At 39.0% G+C, this 20,717-nt stretch overlaps 2 protein-coding genes and 1 pseudogene across 2 annotated transcripts; all 3 read left to right on the top strand.

The window, feature by feature from the left end:
* The first annotated feature begins 1,376 nt into the window (after nt 1-1,376).
* On the top strand, nt 1,377-2,323 carry LOC133235894 (olfactory receptor 1361-like; annotated as a pseudogene).
* A 4,101-nt stretch (nt 2,324-6,424) lies between these two features.
* Nucleotides 6,425-7,300, top strand: LOC133235893 (olfactory receptor 12D1-like). Its single transcript, XM_061397678.1, has one exon. It carries the CDS (start codon nt 6,425-6,427, stop codon nt 7,298-7,300), a length of 876 nt encoding a protein of 291 aa, XP_061253662.1.
* A 6,382-nt stretch (nt 7,301-13,682) lies between these two features.
* LOC133235892 (olfactory receptor 12D1-like) lies at nt 13,683-14,609 on the top strand. Its single transcript, XM_061397677.1, has one exon. The coding sequence runs from the start codon at nt 13,683-13,685 to the stop codon at nt 14,607-14,609; it is 927 nt and encodes a 308-aa protein (XP_061253661.1).
* Nucleotides 14,610-20,717: the final 6,108 nt, after the last annotated feature.

Here is a 20,717-nt window from a genome sequence, read left to right as displayed (position 1 = left end):
GCATATTGAAAAGCAGAGACATTACTTTGCCAACAAATATTCATCTAGTCAATGCTATGGTTTTTCCAGTGGTCATTTATGAATGTGAGAGTTGGACTGTGAAGAAGACTGAGCACCAAAGAATTGATGCTTTTGAACTGTGGTATTTGAGAAGACTCTTGAGAGTCCCTTGGACTGCAAAGAGATCCAACCAGTCCATCCTAAAGGAGATCAGTCCTGGCTGTTCTTTGGAAGGAATAATGCTAAAGCTGAAACTCCAATACTTCGGCCACCTCATGCGAAGAGTTGACTCATTGGAAAAGATTCTGATGCTGGGAGGGATTGGGGGCAGGAGGAGAAGGGGACGACGGAGGATGAGATGGCTGGATGGCATGACTGACTCGATGGACGTGAGTCTGAGTGAACTCCAGGAGTTGGTGATGGATAGGGAGGCCTGGCCTGCTGCAATTCATGGGGTCACAAAGAGTCGGACACGACTGATCGACTGAACTGAACTGAACTGAATAATTATAGTAGTTTCAGGTGTGTAGCATAGTAATTCAGTATTTTTTACAGATTATGCTTCATTAAAAGTTATTACAGGATAATGACTGTAATTCTTTTTGCTATACAATATATCCTTGTTGCTTATCTATTTTATTTTCTTCATTTTCTTTTTTAAACTTTTTATTTTATACTGGACTATAGCCAACTAACAATGTTGTAATACTTTTAGGTGGACAGTAAACAGACTCAGCCATACATACACTTGTGTGAATTCTCCCCCAAACTCTCATCCCATCCAGGCTGCCATATATTATTGAGCAGAGTTCCATGGGTAGAGACCAATTTTTAAATAAAGAAGTGACATGATGAGATTTTTTTTTTTTAAGGATCACACTGACCACAGTATGGAAAACATATTGGATGGGGCAAGATCCATGTTAAAATAGGAGGATAACAGTTCTCCAGCCAGTCACAAACCTCGAACTAAAATAGTCACTGTGAGTGTGGGTGTGAGTATTTATTGAGCCCCTTCCATGTGCCAGACACTGAGCTAAGTACTGAAACATCACTTCTGCCTTGAAAGACTCGTGGTCTTGTGAAGAAAACAGATGCACAAGCAAGTAGTTAAATACCAATCACACAAAATTTTATTAAGAAAACTCGTTATGCGTTCCTAACTCCAGGACGTCTCTGTGGTTTCTTTCATTCTCTTACCTTGATGTCTCCTTAATTTGACCATCTTTTGTGAGGTACAACCCTTGTCCTCCCCATTGCTATTTTAGTTGTTTATCCATTCTTCCCATTGGTGGTATAAGTAAAACCCATTGCCAAGAGAAAGGATCCAAGGTTCTAGCTAACTGTAGTGAATCCTCTTCATGATGATTCTTTTCTTGTAACCCATCAAGACCTGAAATGAACTGCAGTAAGAACCCTGACTTTGTCCTCTCAGGACTATCCAGTGACCCAGACAAACCACAGCTCCTCTTTGGTCTCTTCCTGGCCCTCTACTTGCTGAGTCTCTTAGGAAACTCACTACTGCTGCTGGCTATTGGCACTGACATCCACCTCCACACCCCCATGTACTTCCTCAGCCAGCTCTCCCTGGTCGACCTCTGCTTCACTACCACCACAGCCCACTAAATGCTGGAGACTCTGTGGACCAGCAGCAGTTGATCTCCTTCTCTGAGTGTCTGGCCCAGTTAAATTTCTTTGCAGTTTTTGCTGATATGGACAATCTGCTTTTGATGGCCACAGCTATCAGCCACTACGCTGCCATCTGCCATCCCCTGTACTATGGACTCCTAATGACTCCTTGCAGATGTGCACTGCTGGTGGGTGGGTCATGGGGAGTGGCCCACTCTATGTCTCTTGTCCATGCCCTGTTGCTATCCCAGTTCTCATTCTAGACTAATCAAGAAATTCCCCACTTTTTCTGTGATTTTGGACCACTCTTTAGACTTTCCTGCTCTGATACCCACCACAATGAGGACCTGATGATGGTTCTGACAGGACTCTTAGGAATCAGCCCTCTCCTCTGCATCATAAGCTCTATGCCCATATTTTCCTTGTTGTAGCTTGGAGCCCATCAGCACATGGCAAAAAGAAAGCCCTGGCCACATGCAGCTCCCATTTCTCCATGGTCATCCTCTTCTACAGCTCGGTCTTTGCCACCTACCTGAAGTTCCCGTCAGCTTCTCATGCCTCTGGGGAGCTGGGTGCTGCTGCCATGTATGCCCTGGTAACACTCACTCTCAATCCTTTCATTTATAGTCTAAGAAATAAGGATGTGGAGAGTTCTCTGAAAAGGGTTCTGGGCATAGAGAGCTCATGGCATTAGGAATAATTCTAAGAAACCAGTGTTTGGGGAGGGGGGGGGGGGAATCACACTCTTCACCACCACACTGATAAAGTGAGGCTATTGCACAGTATAGATATGCTATAGCATAAAGAACACTAGTTCTTTAGAAGAACTAGAAATTAGGAGAACTAGTTGTTAGAACCCACTTTAACTGCTAGCTCTAGGTTTATATATTATATATTATCTATATTATTATATCAAAATATATCAGTAAGATGTCAAAGTGAAATTGTTAGTCACTCAGTTGTGTCCAACTCTTTGTGACACCATGGACTGTAGCCCATCAGTCTCCTCTTGTCCATGGAATTCTCCAGGCAAGAATACTGGAGTAAGTTGTCATTGCCTTCTCCAGAGGATCTTCCTGACCCAAGGATCAAATCTGGGTCTCCTGCATTTGCAGGCAGTCTGATCCACTAGGGAAGCCCACTTCAGGTTGTCATGGTTTAGTCACTAAGTCGTGCAGGACTGTTGCAACCCCATGGACTGCAGCCCTCTAGGCTCCTCTGTCTGTGGTATTCTCCAGGCAAGAATACTGGAGTGGGTTGTCATTTCCTTCTCATATATTTTATATATATACGAATACCATAAATATTAGATTATAATATATATAATTAGGTATATTAGCTAAAAATAGTATACTTAAGAGTGGATTCCATGAGCTGTTCTTTAAAGTTGACTTATAACACTAATAGTATTGAAATTTAGTCATCTGTTCTCATCATTACCACCATTTTGACCATCATTTCCATGGCTATCACTGGTTTAATTATGAAAATTTTCACCATCAGCTTTACTATAGTCAGTACCATTTTTTTGTCATTAGCATCATGTTACAAATTAACATCTTCTGCTCTTTCCCCATAATACTGCCAGTATCATCACCATTAATAAGAGACTGGAACCTGGCCTATGCATTTTTTCATTTTTAATGCCTCATTTTTCAGAATCTTCTATTTCTTTGTGTTTTTGTGCTATGTTGATAATTGTGGGAAGTATCATAATGGCATGGTGGATATGTTTTATAAAAATGTTTTCATAAATTTGAGAGTATAATAAATATTTACATTTGAAATGAATGATTGCTTAGTTTTGTTGTTGTTGTTGCTTCACTTTAGTCATGTCCGACTCTGTGCGACCACATTGACGGCAGCCCACCAGGCTTCCCGTCCCTGGGATTCTCCAGGCAAGAACACTACCATGGGTTGCCATTTCCTTCTCCAGTGCATGAAAGGGAAAAGTGAAAGTGAAGTCGCTCAATCGTGTCTGACTCCAGCGACCCCATGGACTGCAGCTCACCAGGCTCCTCCGTCAATGGGATTTTCTAGGCAAAAGTACTGGAGTGGGGTGCCGTTGCCTTCTCCGTTGCATAGTTTATATAACACAATACATACACAATGTTTAAAACTTTCTTTAAATTATTCCAGGAAAAAAGGAATGCTAGATATTTGGCACAATATGGGCAAAATGTTGATGTCAAAGCAGAATGATAGCTACAGGAGGGTTTTACACCACTGTCTGCATTTTTCTGAAAGTTTAAAATTTTCTACATTAAACGTTAAAATGAAAAAGTAAAGTGCGTTCAGCTTTAAATATTTTTTAAAAATCAATGTCTTTAGGCACAGCAATCAATCCATAAAGAATGTATCAAGGTAAATTCTGAATATAAATAATACTTTTATAGAAAAAAAAATTGAATACAACTAAAAATTCCCAATGATAAATGTTTATTTATTTGTAATTCTCCAGACCAGACTGTTGGAGTGGGTAGCCTTTCCCTTCTCCAGGGTATCTTCCCAACCCAAGGATCAAACCCAGGTCTCACACATTGCAGGTGGATTCTTTACCAGCTGAGAACACTAATTTAAGAACGAATTACAATATCAAACAACAATGCAAAAACCGCAATTACTTTGCACCAAAGATACAGCAGGGCTTCCCCAATGGCCCAGCAGGTAAGGAAACTGCCTGCAATGCAGGAAAGGCAGGGTTGAGCCCTAGGTCAGGTAGACCCCTGGAGAAGGGCATGACAACCCACTCCAGTGTTCTTGCTGGGAAAATCCCATGCACAGAGGAGACTGCTGGGTCCATTGGGGCCTAAAGGGCCAGACATGACTTGAGCAACTGAACACAAATGATACAGCAAGAAGCGAAGATACTTTGGAGAGACAAGTCTCATTCTCATAGAGAGAAATATGAATTTTGGGGATTCCAAAATTAAAGAAAATATTTTAACAGTATTACTAACTGTGAAGAGTCAGATTTAGAAAGAACAAAAGCAATACTACTTCTTCCTCTTTCTTTTTTTTGTTTTCCATAGAACCACAGTAAAAAATTAGTAGAATATTTAAAAGATAATCATCTTTCTGTATGGATCCATGGGATATGACTGGCCCTCATTCAACCTTAACTGTCATTGCCCAATTTCCTACCATTTTATACAAAGTTTTTCCAGGGAAGTCCCCAAGATGAGAAAGTATATCCATCTCTCTGTCCCAGGAAATGAAAGGTAATTTAAGAATTCCTGAGGCTCTTGAAACTGTACTGACTATGGTTCTGAAACTGGGAAAGAAACATAATAAGGAAAGAAAACAGGACCAATGAAAAAAATGGAACTCAAGATAGGAATCCTTCAAGGAGAATTTTCTTATATTGCAGGTATAGAAAGGTAACTTGTTTATTCTTTCAATAATCCTCCCAAACCCCAGGGACACTCTCTCACAAGGTTTGTGTATCTGAAGATCTATGGATCATGAAAGACAGGCAAAATTTTAGAAAAAAAGAGGTTTTGGATGATGAAGATCTTATACTGTAATTCCAATATAAACTATCATGTCAAACACTTTTCTACTCTATTCATTTAAAATTTTTTCTACTATTTACTTTTCAGGAATGTCAACCTGAGATGCCTTCTTAACTGTGGATTTGAACAGTCAATCAGGTAGGAGAATGAACCAGGAGACAGGCTGGAGAGTTGCCCATCTTCTCTGTCTTCCTGCCTGTATTAAATTTACATGCCAAGGATTTAGAGCTGAATTCCTATCTTATGATGGATATTGTGTTTGTGGATTATGAAGACTTTTTACTAGCTACATTTTTTTTGCCATATCTCTAGATATTTTTCAAAGTAAATATATAGTTGATAAATATTCAAGATGCAGTGAAATAAATATTTAGTACAGAAAGTCTGATTGCTCTTTTTTTTAACTGTTAGGAAAAAGTTTTTTACCCCAAGTGAACTTTTGATACAGTTTTGTTTTGTAAGTAGAGAACCAGAAGCAGTGCTCGGCATATGTGTATCATAAGCAAGAATGATTAAGTTTAACCATATACAATATATACATGGCTATCAAGGAAAGTTACTCTTAATTCCTTAAAGCCAGCCTTCGATAAACGTGTATTAACATTAAATAATTTCTCAAAATTCTCACTACATTTAAAGGTGATAATCTCATGGGATTTCTAGAAATGTTCCCTACTAAATTCACTTTTTTATTCTAGTCACATCATATCTTTGTCTTCTCCTTTCATGAGTTTCCCAAATATTGAATGATTCCTTTTAACAGCAAGCACTCTAATGTTTACACCTCCATTGAGAGTTCTTTATAGCTCTTATTATTCCCTCACTGTCAATGTTTCTTAGGTTAAAAACCCTTCAAATGATTTTGTACTAAGTCAAGAGACAGTAGTGTGGCTGAGAGCTTAACAATTTACCCTCTGTTAGATCTTACGATGATAAAAGACAGGTCTTTATCAGAAAAGATGGTAGGCTGGCAATTTGCTCTAAATCCATGGAAAAAAGAAAAGATTTTTTCTTGAAAAGATGTATATATATATATATTTGAAAAGATATGTCAAATAAAAAACAAAGTGTTTGAGTATCAGTCCATAAATGGCATATAATGTTAATAATTAATAATCTAGTGGTCCAAATATTGTAGAATCTGTGCTGCTCAGACTATTTAAAACACCACCGCTCTACCTCAAAATATTATTGTCTAGATGGGAAAATCCTCAGCTGCGGGAAACTGGTTCCCATCAGAGATAGCATTCCATATGTTATTTTTTCTTTTCTTTCAAGTGATGCTGAATCAAACCTCAGTCACTGAATTTCTCCTCCTGGGAGTGACAGACATCCAAGTACTGCAGCCTGTCCTCTTTGTGGTTTTCCTTGCAACTTACATTGTCAGCTTGGCTGGAAATGGAGCTATCCTGATGGTTGTCATCTCTGATTCAAGACTGCATTCTCCTACGTACTTTTTCCTGGGAAACCTGTCATGTCTGGATATCTGCTACTCCACAGTGACTCTGCCAAAGATGCTGGGGAACTTCCTGTCTACCCACAAAACAATTTCTTTCTTAGGATGCATAAGCCAGCTTCATTTCTTCCACTTCCTGGGCAGCACAGAGTCCATGTTGCTGGCTGTAATGGGCTTTGACCGCTTTGTAGCTATCTGCAAACCACTTCATTATACTCTTATCATGAACCATCAAGTCTGTATCCAGATGGCTGTCGCTGTCTGGATCATTGGTTTTTTCCATGCCCTGCTGCACTCAGTAATGACCTCTCACTTAAACTTCTGTGGTTCCAACCATATCCATCACTTCTTCTGTGATGTTAAGCCGTTGCTGGAGTTGGCCTGTGGGACCGTTAAGCTCAATGTGTGGCTGCTCAATACTGTCACAGGCACCACTGCCATGGGCTCATTTTTTCTAACATTCCTGTCCTATTTCTGTATTATTATCTATCTTTTCTTCAAGACCCATTCTTGCAGCATGCTTCATAAAGCACTGTCTACTTGTGCCTCCCACTCCTTGGTAGTTGTTCTTTTCTTCGTCCCTGGTGTTTTTGTTTACATTCATCCAGCCTCAAGTAGCTCCGTGGATCAGGATCAGATCATTGCCATTATGTACAGTGTGGTCACTCCTGTGCTAAATCCGCTGATCTATATACTTTGAGGAACAAGGAAGTAAAAGGGGCCTTGAGGAGGGTGATGTGAAGGAGGCTCTGACTTGAAGATATCTGAAGAACTCTTCGGAGGCATAAATAAATAGGTAATGAGAAATTGGAGAGCCTACTAGGTTCCTCCATCCACGGGATTTTCCAGGCAAAAGTACTGGACTGGGGTGCCATTGCCTTCTCCATAGCAAATTTATACTGCTTCTCAAATTGTTTACTCTTTGTAAAACAGAGTGCGTGTGTGCTAAGTTGCTTCAGTTGTGTCTGACTCTTTGAGACCCTTGGACTGTACCTTATTAGGCTCCTTTGTCCATGGGATTCTCCAAGCAAGAATACTGGAGTGGGTTGCCATTTCCTCCTTCACGGGGTCTTCCAGATTCAGGGACTGAACTCACATCTCTTATGTCTCCTGCATTAGCAGGTGGTTCTTTACCACTAGTCCTACCTGAGAAGCCTATGAAACAGAAGGAATAGTATAAAGAAAAAATAAATGAAAAAGCCCAGTAAGTTGTGTTAATCAGTGCATTCCTAGGTAATACAAGGGAAATTTGAACATATGTACACTATGCATGGAATCTGAAAGTTGAATTTGTTTGGCAGATATTGGTTGATACAAATGATCTGTCACGTTTGTGCTCTTAAATAAAATCAGGTACAGAAATTTGCCTCAGTTACTCATACATTGTATAGCTGGAAAGTGCTTGGACCAGTTTATCTGTGTGTTTCCTGCAAGGTAACATATTATAATGTGAACAATAAAATTATTATGCCATTATACTTTACAGATTTGAATTTAGGATCATGGGCACAAATGGAAAAGTAAATACTAACTCACACATGAGTGAAAGGACATTTTTAATCAGTATGTCGTGATTTCTTTTTCTCTAAGCAGGGAGGCAAGTAATTAAAACAAATATTGCTGTTAGTTCTAGTTAACAGAGGTAAAGTAACCAATGATTTATCTAGAGTTTTGTGAACTCTGACTGCAAAGATGCATTATAAGTCAACTGACAACCTGTCAAAGATTACTGTAAAATATTGGTAAAAGTATAGTCAGTTTGAAAAACATCTCAGGAATACATTTTTAGCTTTTAGCATGTTATCTTCCCCTCAATTTTTGGTCATGAATATTGAGTTTCAAAACTTTCCCTATCATTTATTTTGTTCTTTGATTTCTATACTTATTTTCACAGACTGTAATGTGATATAATATGATGTAATTCCAGTGAAATATAAAGAATTCCTCAAAAATTTGTCTTGCTTTCCTTACCTGTCACCAAGCTATGCTAAGTGAAAGTTATTAAATAGCAATTGCTGAAGTATGTTTGGAGGCTAATAGACAAGAATTACTATGTTCCTCACTTTCTAAGTTCCTAGGTGTGCCACTGAATCTGAAACCATGGTGGGTGCCAATACTTACAACTATTTAGAGATACAGAATTCCTGGTGTCCAGTGTTTAGGACTCCCTGCTGAAGGCACAAGTTCAATTCCTGGTTGGGGAACTAAGAACTCACAAAATAAGTAACACAGTCAATAAATAAAAAATAGGAATAATAAATAAATAAAATACAGATACAGACAGATAAGACTATAAAAGGATATTTTGAGGGCACAGACGGACTGCTCAAATTTTCTACATTCACTTTTGTAAACCCAAGAAATTTGGTTCTAACCTTACTCACATGGTTCTTCCATCTTCCAATTCTACCTTCTTTGGTCTCTTGATTCCAATTTTGTTTATAAAGGAATGTGTGTGGGAGAAGGCATCTTACATCCTGCACTATCTCAGACAGAATTTCTATTGAACAGAATTTTTGACACAATCCAAGCTTCGTAGAGACTGTAAACTGTAGAGGAGCACATGGTTACCTATTGCTCTATGACACGCTGTCACCCTAAAAACAGATAGGTAAACACCTATTTAATTAAACTGCATTATTCGGTGATTCAGAAATTGGGGAAAGTACAACAGAAAAGCACTGACTCTATTGAATGTTTCAGTCTCAACTGAGATGACTTTATCAACAGATGAATGAAATAATTTGTTAAACTTCAATGTATTTGTATGACAAATGTTTTCAGAACAATAAAAATAAAAAGACACATATAATGTGTTATGACCATATGACAGTCTCTTCGAGCTATTCTTATATAAGGAGACAGGGCAGTGACCAAAAACAAATTGTGAGTTTTAAGTAATCTTTCTGATTTTATGTCCAAATCAGTGTTAGACTTCTGTTTATTGATTTTATTCCTCAGCCCTATCTATAGGAAATTTTCTCAAGAAAACATTCCTCCAGATTTTTCTCTAATGAGTAACTCTGGGAACTGATCTCTAAGGCCAAAATAATTTCTTCCTCAAAATCCTTCTGGTTCAAGAGAGATGAAGATTGATAATGCCCAGCTTCTAAACTACATTATTTTTACCTGGTCTCATCAGTGTATTCCAAGGCCCTGGCTCCTTTGCTCTTTCCATCTACTCACCAGTATCATTGGATAGAATGGATAATCCCAAGGTCATTGTTTACAGAGATTGGGGTAGCCAGAGGCAAGTGTTGAAGCTGTCCTTTGGCAAATGGAGTAATAGGATCAGCTTTCAAAGTGGACTATAGAGAGTTCAAGTTCTGCACTTGGTGGACTGCATAAGGTTGACAGTGTATTTGATTTGTGTATCTGTTTCCAATGCAGTATGTAAATCAAGCCAGCTGAAAGAAAATATCTTAATGGTTAAGACAGCTACTGTAGAACTGCCTAGTTGGAAGTTAAATATGTAAGCCAGAGTTAGGAAAATAAGTTGAAATTAGAAGTATAACTTGAGAGTTATCTGTTTATAGATATATAAAGCACAGAACTAGAAGACAGAGAAGAGGAGATGCACAAAAGTGGATAATAAGGAGGAAGAGCAGTAACCAGCCAAGGAGACTGGAAAGGAGTCACCATGGTGGCTCTCCTGAATGCACTTTTTTTAAATTGGAGTATAATTGCTTTACAATGTTGTGTTAGTTTCTGCTGTACAGCCACATGAATCAGCTATATGTATACACTTATCTTTTCAAAATGTGTTTCAGATGCCGATGGCATGGATGCTGATGGCATGGGCATTAGTAATTGGGGGTTGAGACAGTGAGCCTGTTAAGCTGCTGATGAAATTAATAATTAAGAAATTATTAATGTCATGAATATATTATGAACTTCAGCAAAAATGAAATACAATTGAAAGATGGACAAAGTACATGGCATTTGTAATGGCAATTAGAAAGCTTGGATAGATGTTGGAATGCATATAGATATTCCTTGGATGAAGCAGATACAATACTACTACTAAAGCAGAGAGCAAGAAGTGAAGAAGACACACATTGGCGATATCAGCCTCATTCTCCTAGGGAGAAGTGTGAGGTCTGGGATACCACAATAAAAGAAAATATTTGAGTGTTAATACCAACAGTAGGAGAATCCTGGCGTTCCAGTGGTTAAGAATCTGCCTGCCAATGCAGGGGACACAGGTTTGATTACTGGTCCAGGAAGATCTTATATGCTGCTGAGCAGCTAATCTTGTGCGCCACAACTCTTGATCCCAAGCTCTAGAGCCTGCGAACCACAACTACTGAAGCCCGCATCCTCTAGAGTCCATGCTCTGCAACCCGAGACGCCACCACAATGAGAAGCCCATGCACCACAACGAGGGTGTAGCCTGGGCTCACAGCAGCTGGAGAAAGGCCGCGCACAGCAGTGAAGACTCAGTGTGGCCAAAAATAAACAAATAAAAATTTTTTTAAAAACACCAACAGTGAAGTGTCAGACTCAGAAGGAACAAAAGCATTACCGCTTCTCCTCAATCCTCTCTTTTGTATTCCATAGAACCACAGTAATAAATGAGTAGAATACCTAAACGATAATCATCTTTCTGTGCAGATCAATAGGATGTGACTGGCGCTCAATCCTTAACTGTCATGGCCCAACTTCCTTCCATTTTATATAGAATTCTCCCAGAGCAGTCCCCAAGATGAGAAAGTGTATCCATACCTCTGTCCCAGGAAGTAAAAGATAATTTTAGAGAGTGAGGATCCCCAAGGAGAGAGGGGTCTGGAATTCTCAAGAAGGAAGAAAGGACAAACTTTTTTCTTTCTCCACATTCCTTAGGATTATATAACAATAAGGTATCCTGCCTAAGGACAGTCTTTGGATTCAACCTTCTGTTATCTTAAAATTATGGGAGTAGACCTGGTCTTTACAAGGATGTATCTTGCCTGAGGACAGTGTTATCTTAAAATGTAAATTATGGGAGTAGGTCTGATGAGGTCTTTACACCCTCCAGACATTCTTTGGATTATATAACCTCATTGTTAACACTAGCAAGCGGGTACTCTTTCTGCCCCCTTCTGATGCCTATGTCAGAAGCTTTTTCTATCTCCTTTATACTTTAACAAAACTTTATTACACACACACACACACACACAAAATTTTAGAGAGTGCAATACTAAGTGAAGTAAGACAGAGAAAGAGAAGTATCATATGACATCCCCTGCATGTGGACTCTCAAAGAAATGATACAAATGAACTTACTTGTGGGACAGAAAAAAACTCACAAACTTAGAAAATGAACTTACGGGTGCCAGGGGAAGGGATAGTTAGGGACTAGTATGGCTGTGTACACACTGCTATATTTAAAATGTATAACCAACAAGAACCTATTGCATGGCACATGGAACTCTCTCAGTGTTATGTGCTGGCCAGGATGCGAGGGGAATTTGGAGAGAATGGATACATGTACTTGTATGACCTGAGTCCCTTCAGTCTTCATGTGAAACTACCACAACATTGTTAATTGGCTAAACTCCAATTAAAAATAGAAAGTTTAAAGTTTGGGGGAAAAAAGGAAAATGTAGGCCATTGAGACCTATACTGTCTGTGATTCTTAAACTAAGAAAGAAGTACAGTAAGGAAAGAAAATAGGAATGATGGGAAAAAAACAAAAATGGAACTCAAGATAGGAGTTCCCCAAGGAGAATTCTCTCATACTGCAGGTATAGAAAGATCCTCCCAAACCCCAGGGATATTCTCTCTCAGGGTTTGTCTGAAGATCTGTGGAACGTAAAAGACAGGCAGAATTTCAGAAAGTAGAGGTTTTGGAAGATGAAGAGCTTATGTATCTGGTCCCAATATAAGTTGTCCCTTCAAATATATTTTTACTCTTTATTTTTCTCAATGTTTTTCTATTATTTACTTTACAGGAGTGTCAACCTGGTAAGCTTTCTTAGCAGTGAACTTGAACACTCAAACAGGTAGGAGAATGAGCCAGGAGACAGGCTGGGGAGTTGCACTTATTGTCTGCCTTCTTGCTAGTATTGAAGTTGAATGCCCAGGATTTCGGGCTAGTTTCCTATCTTATGATGGACTCCCCATTGTGTTTGTGGATTATGAAGGCTCTTTACTGCCTACATTTTTATTGCCTTTCTCTAAGTGTTCTCCAGAGTAAATATGTGATCTTTAAATATTCAGGATGCAGTGAAATAATCATTTGGTACATAGTCTGATTACTATTATCTTTAGATGTTAGGAAAAGGTTCTCTTCCCCAAGGATTTTTGAAACAATTTTATTTTGCGGGTAGAGAACCAAAAATGAAGTTTGGCATATCATGCATCTCTTAAGCAGGAGCGATAAAGTTGAACAATATAAAAATATACATGGTTATCAAGGAAAGCTACTCTGAATACCTGGAAGCCAGCCTTCAATAAAGGTGAAATAATGGTTAGATATTTACTCAAAATTTTTTCTAGCTATAAGGGTGAGAATCCCATGGGATTGCTAGAAATGTTCCCTACTGAATTCACTTTTTAATTCTAGTCACATCAACTCTTTTTCTTCTCCTTTCAAGGATTTCCCAAATTTAAAATATTTCCTTTTTATATAAAGCATTCCATGGTTTGCATCTCTATTTAAATTTCCTTAGAGCTCTTACTGTCCTCTCTTTGTTGATTACTCTTAAGTACATCAAATGAGTTCTTACTTTGTTAAGAAAAAGCAGCGTAGTGGACTATTTAAAAATTGACTCTCTGTTGGATCCTAGGATGATAAAACACAAGTGTTATTAGAGAAGACGGCAGGCTGGCAACATGCTCTGAATCCCTGGAAGAAAGAAAAATATTGATAAATCTAATTTTTTAAAAGTGTTTGAGTAACAGTCCACAAACACCATGTAACTTCAATATTTAATAATCTAGTGGTCCAAATATTGTACAACCTGTGATGCTGGGACTATTTAAACAGCAATGCTCTCTGTCTCAAAATATTATTGTCTGGGTGAGAAAATTCTCAGCAGGAGGACTCTGGTTCCTATCAGAGATCGCATTCCATGTTATTTTGTCTTTTCTTTCAAGTGATGCTGAATCGAACATCAGTCACTGAATTTCTCCTCCTGCCAGTGACAGACATCCAAGTACTGCAGCCTGTTCTCTTTGTGCTTTTCCTTGCAATTTACATTGTCAATGTGGCTGCGAATGGAGCCATCCTGATGGTTGTCACCTCTGATCCAAGACTCCATTCCCCTATGTATTTTTTCCTGGGAAACCTGGCATGTATAGATATCTGCTTCTCCACAGTGAGTCTGCCAAAGATGCTGGAGAACTTCCTCTCTACACACAAAGCAATTTCTTTCTTGGGCTGCATAAGCCAGCTTCATTTCTTCCACTTCATGGGCAGCACAGAGGCCATGTTGCTGGCCGTGATGGGCTTTGACCGCTTTGTGGCCATCTGCAAACCACTTCATTATACTCTTATCATGAATCATCAAGTCTGTATCCAGATGGCTGTCACTGTCTGGATCACTGGTTTTTTCCATGCCCTGCTGCACTCAGTAATGACCTCACGCTTAAACTTCTGTGATTCCAACCAGATTAATCACTTCTTCTGTGATGTTAAGCCATTGCTCAAGTTGGCCCGTGGCAATACTGAGCTCAACTGGTGGCTGGTCAATAATGTCACAGGCACCATTGCCACGGGTTCATGCTTTCTAACATTCCTGTCCTATTTCTATATTATTATCTATCTTTTCTTCAAGACCCACTCTTGCAGCATGCTTCGTAAAGCACTGTCCACGTGTGCCTCCCACTTCGTGGTAGTTGTTCTTTTCCACGTCCCTGGTGTATTTGTTTACATTCATCCTGCCTCAAGTAGCTCCATGGACCAGGATCAGATCAGTGCCCTTATGTTCAATGGGGTCACTCCTGTGCTAAATCCACTGATCTATACTTTGAGGAACAAGGAAGTAAAGAGGGCCTTGAGGAGGAAGATTTCAAGGAGTCAATGACTTGAAGAAGTCTGGAGAACTTTTCTCAGGCATAAATCAAGAGGCAATGAGAAACTGGAGATATGGAATTATACTGCTTGTCAGAGTATTTACTATCTGTGAAACAAAAGGAACTGTCTAAAAGAATAATAAATGGAAAAGTCCAGTAAGTCATGTTAAACAATGCATTCCTAAATAATGAAAACTTGAATAAATGCGATACTGATCATTGAATTTGATTTTGAGATATCAGTTGATAAAAATGATTTGTTATCTATTTTTTGTGTTCTTGAAAAAATCAGATACAGAAATTTGCCTCAATTACTTATACGTCGTATAGTTGGATAGTACTTAAGTATTTTTACCTATGTGTTCCCTGCAAGTTAACATATCATAATGTAAATAACAAAATTATACTGTTTCAGGGACTTCTCTGGTGGCCCAGTGGTTAAGACTCCAAGCTCCCAGTGCAGAAGATACAGGTTCAGTCTCTTGTCAGGAAACTAAGATTCCACATGTTGCATGGCACAGCCAAAAAATAAAATGATTTTTAAAAATTATTACACTTTAAATTAAAGTGTTTTCTTAAACTGCTACACTTTAAGGATTTTAATTTAGGGCCATGGACTCCACAAGAAAGTAAATGTAAACTCACATATGAGTTAAAGGATATTTTTAAGCAGTAAGTCATGATTTCTTTTTCTCTAAGCAGAGAGGCAAGTAATTAAAATAAACAGTAGTCTGAGTTCTAATTAATACAGACAGTGTAACTAATGGTTTATCTAAAGAGTTTTGTGAACTCTGACTCCAAAGATATTTAATAATTCAATTGAATAACCTGTCAAAGATTATTTTAAAATATTGTTCAAAGTGGAGTCAGCTTGAAAAAAATCACAGGAATATCTTTCTAGTTCATTATTATGTTATTTTCCCCTCAATTTCTGGTCATGGAAAATTGAGTTTAAAAATTCTTCCTTTTTATTTAGTTTTTTGATTTCTATACTTATTTTCACAGACTGTAACATGATATATTATGATGTAATACCAATGAAATATGCTGCTGCTGCTGCTGCTGCTGCTAAGTCGCTTCAGTCGTGTCCGACTCTGTGCGACCCAATAGATGGTAGCCAACCAGGATCCCCATCCCTGGGATTCTCTAGGCAAGAACGCTGAAGTGGGTTGCCATTTCCTTCTCCAGTGCATGAAAGTGTAAAGGGAAAATGAAGCTGCTCCGTCGTGTCCAACTCTTAGCAACCCCAGGACTGCAGCCTACCTGGCTCTGCCATCCATGGGATTTTCCAGGCAAGAGTACTGGAGTGGGTTGCCATTGCCTCCTCCAATGAAATATGAAGAATTCATAAAAAGTTTTTGTCTTGTTTTTCTTATCTGTCACCAAACTTATACCAAGTGAAAACTATTAAATAGTAATTGCAGAAGTATTTTTGGAGCTAATTGACAAGAATTACTATGTTCCTCATTTTCTAAGGTCCTAGAAATGCCACTGGACCTAAAACCATGGTGGGGGCCAGCACTTAAAACTATTTAGAGATACAGAATGCTGTGGCACTTCAGTGGTGAAGAGTCTGCACTTTCACTCTCGAGGGTCCAGGTTCAACCCCTGGTTAGGAAACTAAGATACCACAGAGCCAGGCAGCACAGCCAAAAAATAAATACATTAAATAGAGATATAGACAAATAAGACTGTAAAATAATATTTTGAGCTGATAGACTATTCAAATTGTTTACATTCACTTTTGTGAATCCAAAGGATTTGGTTCTGCCCTTACTCACGTGTTTCTTCTATCTTCCAACTCTACCTTCTTTGGCCTCTTAATTTCAGTTTTGTTAATAAAAGATTGTATGTGGCAGGAAGATATCTTACACTCTGGACTGTCTCAGAATTTCTATTGAACAAAATTTTTGACATAATCCAACCTACATGGAGTCTGTAAACTATAGAGGAGCACATGATTACCTATAGTTGCATGATACACTGTCACCCTAAACAAGAAGGTTAAACACTTGTTGTTGGGGGCCAGAGTGAGGCACTCCGCCCATGGCAAAGGTCATGAGGAAGGAGGCTCGACATATGCAAAGGCAGGATCAAGCCTCAGGAGTCCCCCTGGAAATCCTCGAGCATCTACCCCCATAACCAGAGCCTGCCTGCTTTACTACTTTGTGCTCTCACCTACACCTCTGACTTTACGGGGGGCTGTCCCCCACCACCTCTTTTGGAGAAGGAGTTAACCTAGAGCTCCTGGGCGTGACAAGAGTGTTTTAACCTACAAACTCCTCTGAAGGTTCTCTGGCCTGCCTGACAGGCTTGTCCGGCCACATGTGATTGCTCACAGCCTCCCAACCGTGAGAGGCACAAGATGCTTTAAACCTTCTAAAAACAGGTTCCTTAGAAAAGTTAGAAAACTATTAGTATAAGTTTAATGGGCTGACTAGAAATTGTATTGGTGAAGGGTTTTTCATTTGTTGAGCCAATGTTTGTTGCTAAGTCTCCATATCCCCTGCCCTTACACACATTAATGAATATATAGAAGAAATAAGTATTAACGTTTGATATAAATCACGTTAGACCTTAGGCTAAGTAAATTCTTTCCTTAACTAAAACCCACTACACCCTCACCCTATAGGAATGTAACTTTATTTGGGTGGCGTCTGTTTTAAGAGTAATCACCCCTGGAGAAATAAGTGTCCTGGTTGACTCACTGCTGTCACAAGGAGAGGGTCATAAATTTTCAGCAGGCCTGGCCAGAAGATGATGTAACACCCCTAAGACCTCTGTATACATTTGTATGAAGCACCTGACTTTGATAAAAGTCAAGACTGCTGACCCCGTGTGACTTTTGTATAACACCTCAGTGTATAAAAGTAGACCATGGAAAATAAAGAATTGGGGTCAGTTTCTCGAAATACTTGTCTCCCCATGTCGTTCTCTCTCTCACTCTAGCTGAGTCTCCATCTGGAGCGTGGAACCCGCCATGCTTACTAATTATGCTTGGGCTTCTAAGATCCGACCGGGGAGGCCTCAGTGTCTCCTCTCCTTCGGGAGAACGGAAGGATGCCTGCGGCCTATGTAAGTGGTGCAAACTTCTTGTCTTGAAGTTTTATCGGTCTCCCGCGTAAACCAAGCTACTCAGCCTCTTTTCTCCACTGAATTTTCCTACTGAGCTATCCTCATTCTATTACTGTTTACATCTTTAATTAATATCTAATTGAAGCTATTGTATCCTGATCCTCACCAACGCCGTCCCTGCTTCGAACTCCCTGGATCAGCCGGGGCTGGACCCCGGCAGGTTATTTAATTCAACTGCATTATTTTGTGATCCAGAAATTGGGAAGAATACAGCAGGGAAGCACTGACTCTGTTTAATGATGTTACAGGTCTCAACTGAGATGACTTTATTAATAGATGTATGAAAATAATTTGATCAACTGCGATATATTTTCATGACAGAAATTCTCAGAACAATAAAAATAAAAGGACATATATAGCAGTTTATGCCTGTATGTCAGTCTCTTCCAACTAATCTTACTTAAGGAGACAGGGCAGTAATGAGGCAGAAATTGTGAAGTTTTAAGTACTCTTTCTAATTTTATTTCCAAATCAATATTCAGCTTCTGCTTAATTGTTCATTTTATTCCTCAACCCAATCTATAGGAACTTTTCTCAAGAAAAAATGTCTCCAGGTTTTTCTCTAATGAGTAATTCTGGGAACAACTGAGATCTAGTTTCTTAGCAAGTTTAATAACTTTTATCTTTTTTAAATTGAATTATGGTTTATGTACAATATTATCCTACTATTAAGTGTACAGCATAGTCATTCATTATTTTTACAGATCATGCTCCATTAAAAGTTATTACAGGATAATCACTATAATTCTATCTGCTACACAATGTATCCTGGTTGCTTATCTCTTTTCTTTTTTAATGGATAAGCAACAAGGATACATTGTGTAGCACAGAGAATTATATTATTATATTACCTTTCCTTTTTCTTTTTATTTATTTCTATTTATTTATTTATTTTTAGGCTTCCCTCATAGCTCAGTTGGTAAAGAATGCGCCTGCAATGCAGGAGACCCTGGTTTTACCCCTGGGTTGGGAAGATGTGCTGGAGAAGGGATAGGCTACCCACTCCAATATTCTCAGGCTTCGCTTGTGGCTCAGCTGGTAAACAATCTGTCCACAATGTGGGAGATCATGGTTCAATCTCTGGGTTGGGGAAGATCCCCTGGAGAAGGGGAAGGCTACCCACTCCAGTATTCTGGCCTGGAGAATTCCATGGACTATATAGTCCATGGGGTCACAAAGAGTAAGACACGACTGAGCAACTTTCACTTTTATTTTTTTTTAAGTTTTATTTTTATTGGCGTATAGCTGATTAACAATGTTATGTAGGTTTCAGGTAGACAGCAAAGGGACTCAGCCATACATACATCTGTATTCATTCTTCCCCAAACTCTCCTCCCATTCAGGCTACCACGTAACACTAAGCAGTGATCCACGTGGTAGAGATCAATCTCTCTCTCTCTGGCCCAATTATATTTCTTTGCAGTTTGCTGATATGGACAACCTGCTTTTGACTGCCATGGGTATCAACTGCTACGCTGCCATCTGCCATCCTCTGCACTATGCACTCCTTTTTTTTTTTATTTTTTTATTTTTAAACTTTACAAAATTGTATTAGTTTTGCCAAATATCAAAATGAATCCGCCACAGGTATACATGTGGTCCCCATCCTGCACTCCTAATGACTCTTTGCAGATGTGGGCTGCTGGTGGGTGGGTCATGGGGAGTGGCCCACTCTGACTCTTTGACCCAAACCTTGATGCTAACCTATCATTCTATACTAATCTAGAGATGCCTCATTTTTTGTGTGTGATTTTAAACCTCTCTTAAGGCTTTCCTGCTCTGATGCCCACCTTAATGATGACCTGATGATGGTTCTGACAGGACTCTGAGGAATCAGCCCTCTCTTCTGCATCATAAGCTCTTATGCCCATATATTCCTTGCTGTAGCTTGGGTTCCATCAGCACAGAACAGAGGATAAAGAAAGCCCTGGCCACATGCACCTCCCACCTCTCCATGGTCATCCTCTTCTATAGCTCGGTCTTTGCCACCTACCTGAAGTCCCCAAGCCACTGGGGAGTGGAAGAAATGAAGCTGGCTTATGCATCTGAAGAAAGAAATTGCCTTGTGAATAGAGATGGAGTCTTCCAGCAATTTTGGCATCCCTTTAAAGATGTAGAGATTGTCAAGGAAGGACAGAAATAAAAACATGTGAAATCATAACAATAACTTAAACAAAGAGCACATAATAATTATTTATTTGTTATATTCATGGCATACTATAACAAGCAATTATTATAATGAATATATAATGAACTGCAACGCAACAAAAATGAACTGTGATACATGGACAAAGTACATGGCATATACAACAATAATTAGAATGCTTGGATCCATGTCACATTGCATATAGGTATTCCTTGGATGAAGCAGAAAGAAGATTGTTACCTAAAGGGTACAGCAATAAGTGAAGATACACATTGGAGAGACCAGCCTCAGTCTCCTGGAGATAAATGTGAGCTTTCGGGGTCCCAAAATTAAAGAAAATATTTAAATGTTACTACCAGCGGTGAATAGTCAGATTTGAAAGGCACAAAAGCAATACTACTTCTTCCTAGTCCTCTTTTTTGTTTTCCATAGAATCACAGGAATAAATGAGTATAATATTTTAATGATAATCAATTTTCTGTATGGATCAATGGGATCTGACTGGCCCTCATTCCTTAACGGTCATTGCCCGATTTCCTTCCATTTTTCCATGGAAGTCCTCAACATGAGAAAGTGTATCCAAATCTCTGTCCCAGGAAATGAAAGGTAATTAAAGAAATCCTGAGGCCCTTGAGAACTGTACTGTCTGTGGTTATGAAACTAAGAAAGAAAGAGAGTAAGGAAGGAAAATAAGGAAAAAATGGAACTCAAGATCAAAATTCCCCAAGGAGAATTCTCTTATATTACAGGTATAGAAAGGTAACTTGTTTATTCTTTCAATAATCCTCCCAAACCCCAGGGACACTCTCTCTCAGGCTTTGAATATCTCAAGATCTGT

This window comes from Bos javanicus, chromosome 23 (assembly GCF_032452875.1).
Source record: "Bos javanicus breed banteng chromosome 23, ARS-OSU_banteng_1.0, whole genome shotgun sequence".
NCBI classification, from domain to species: domain Eukaryota; kingdom Metazoa; phylum Chordata; class Mammalia; order Artiodactyla; family Bovidae; genus Bos; species Bos javanicus.
This window is presented reverse-complemented; position numbering and strand designations above follow the sequence as displayed.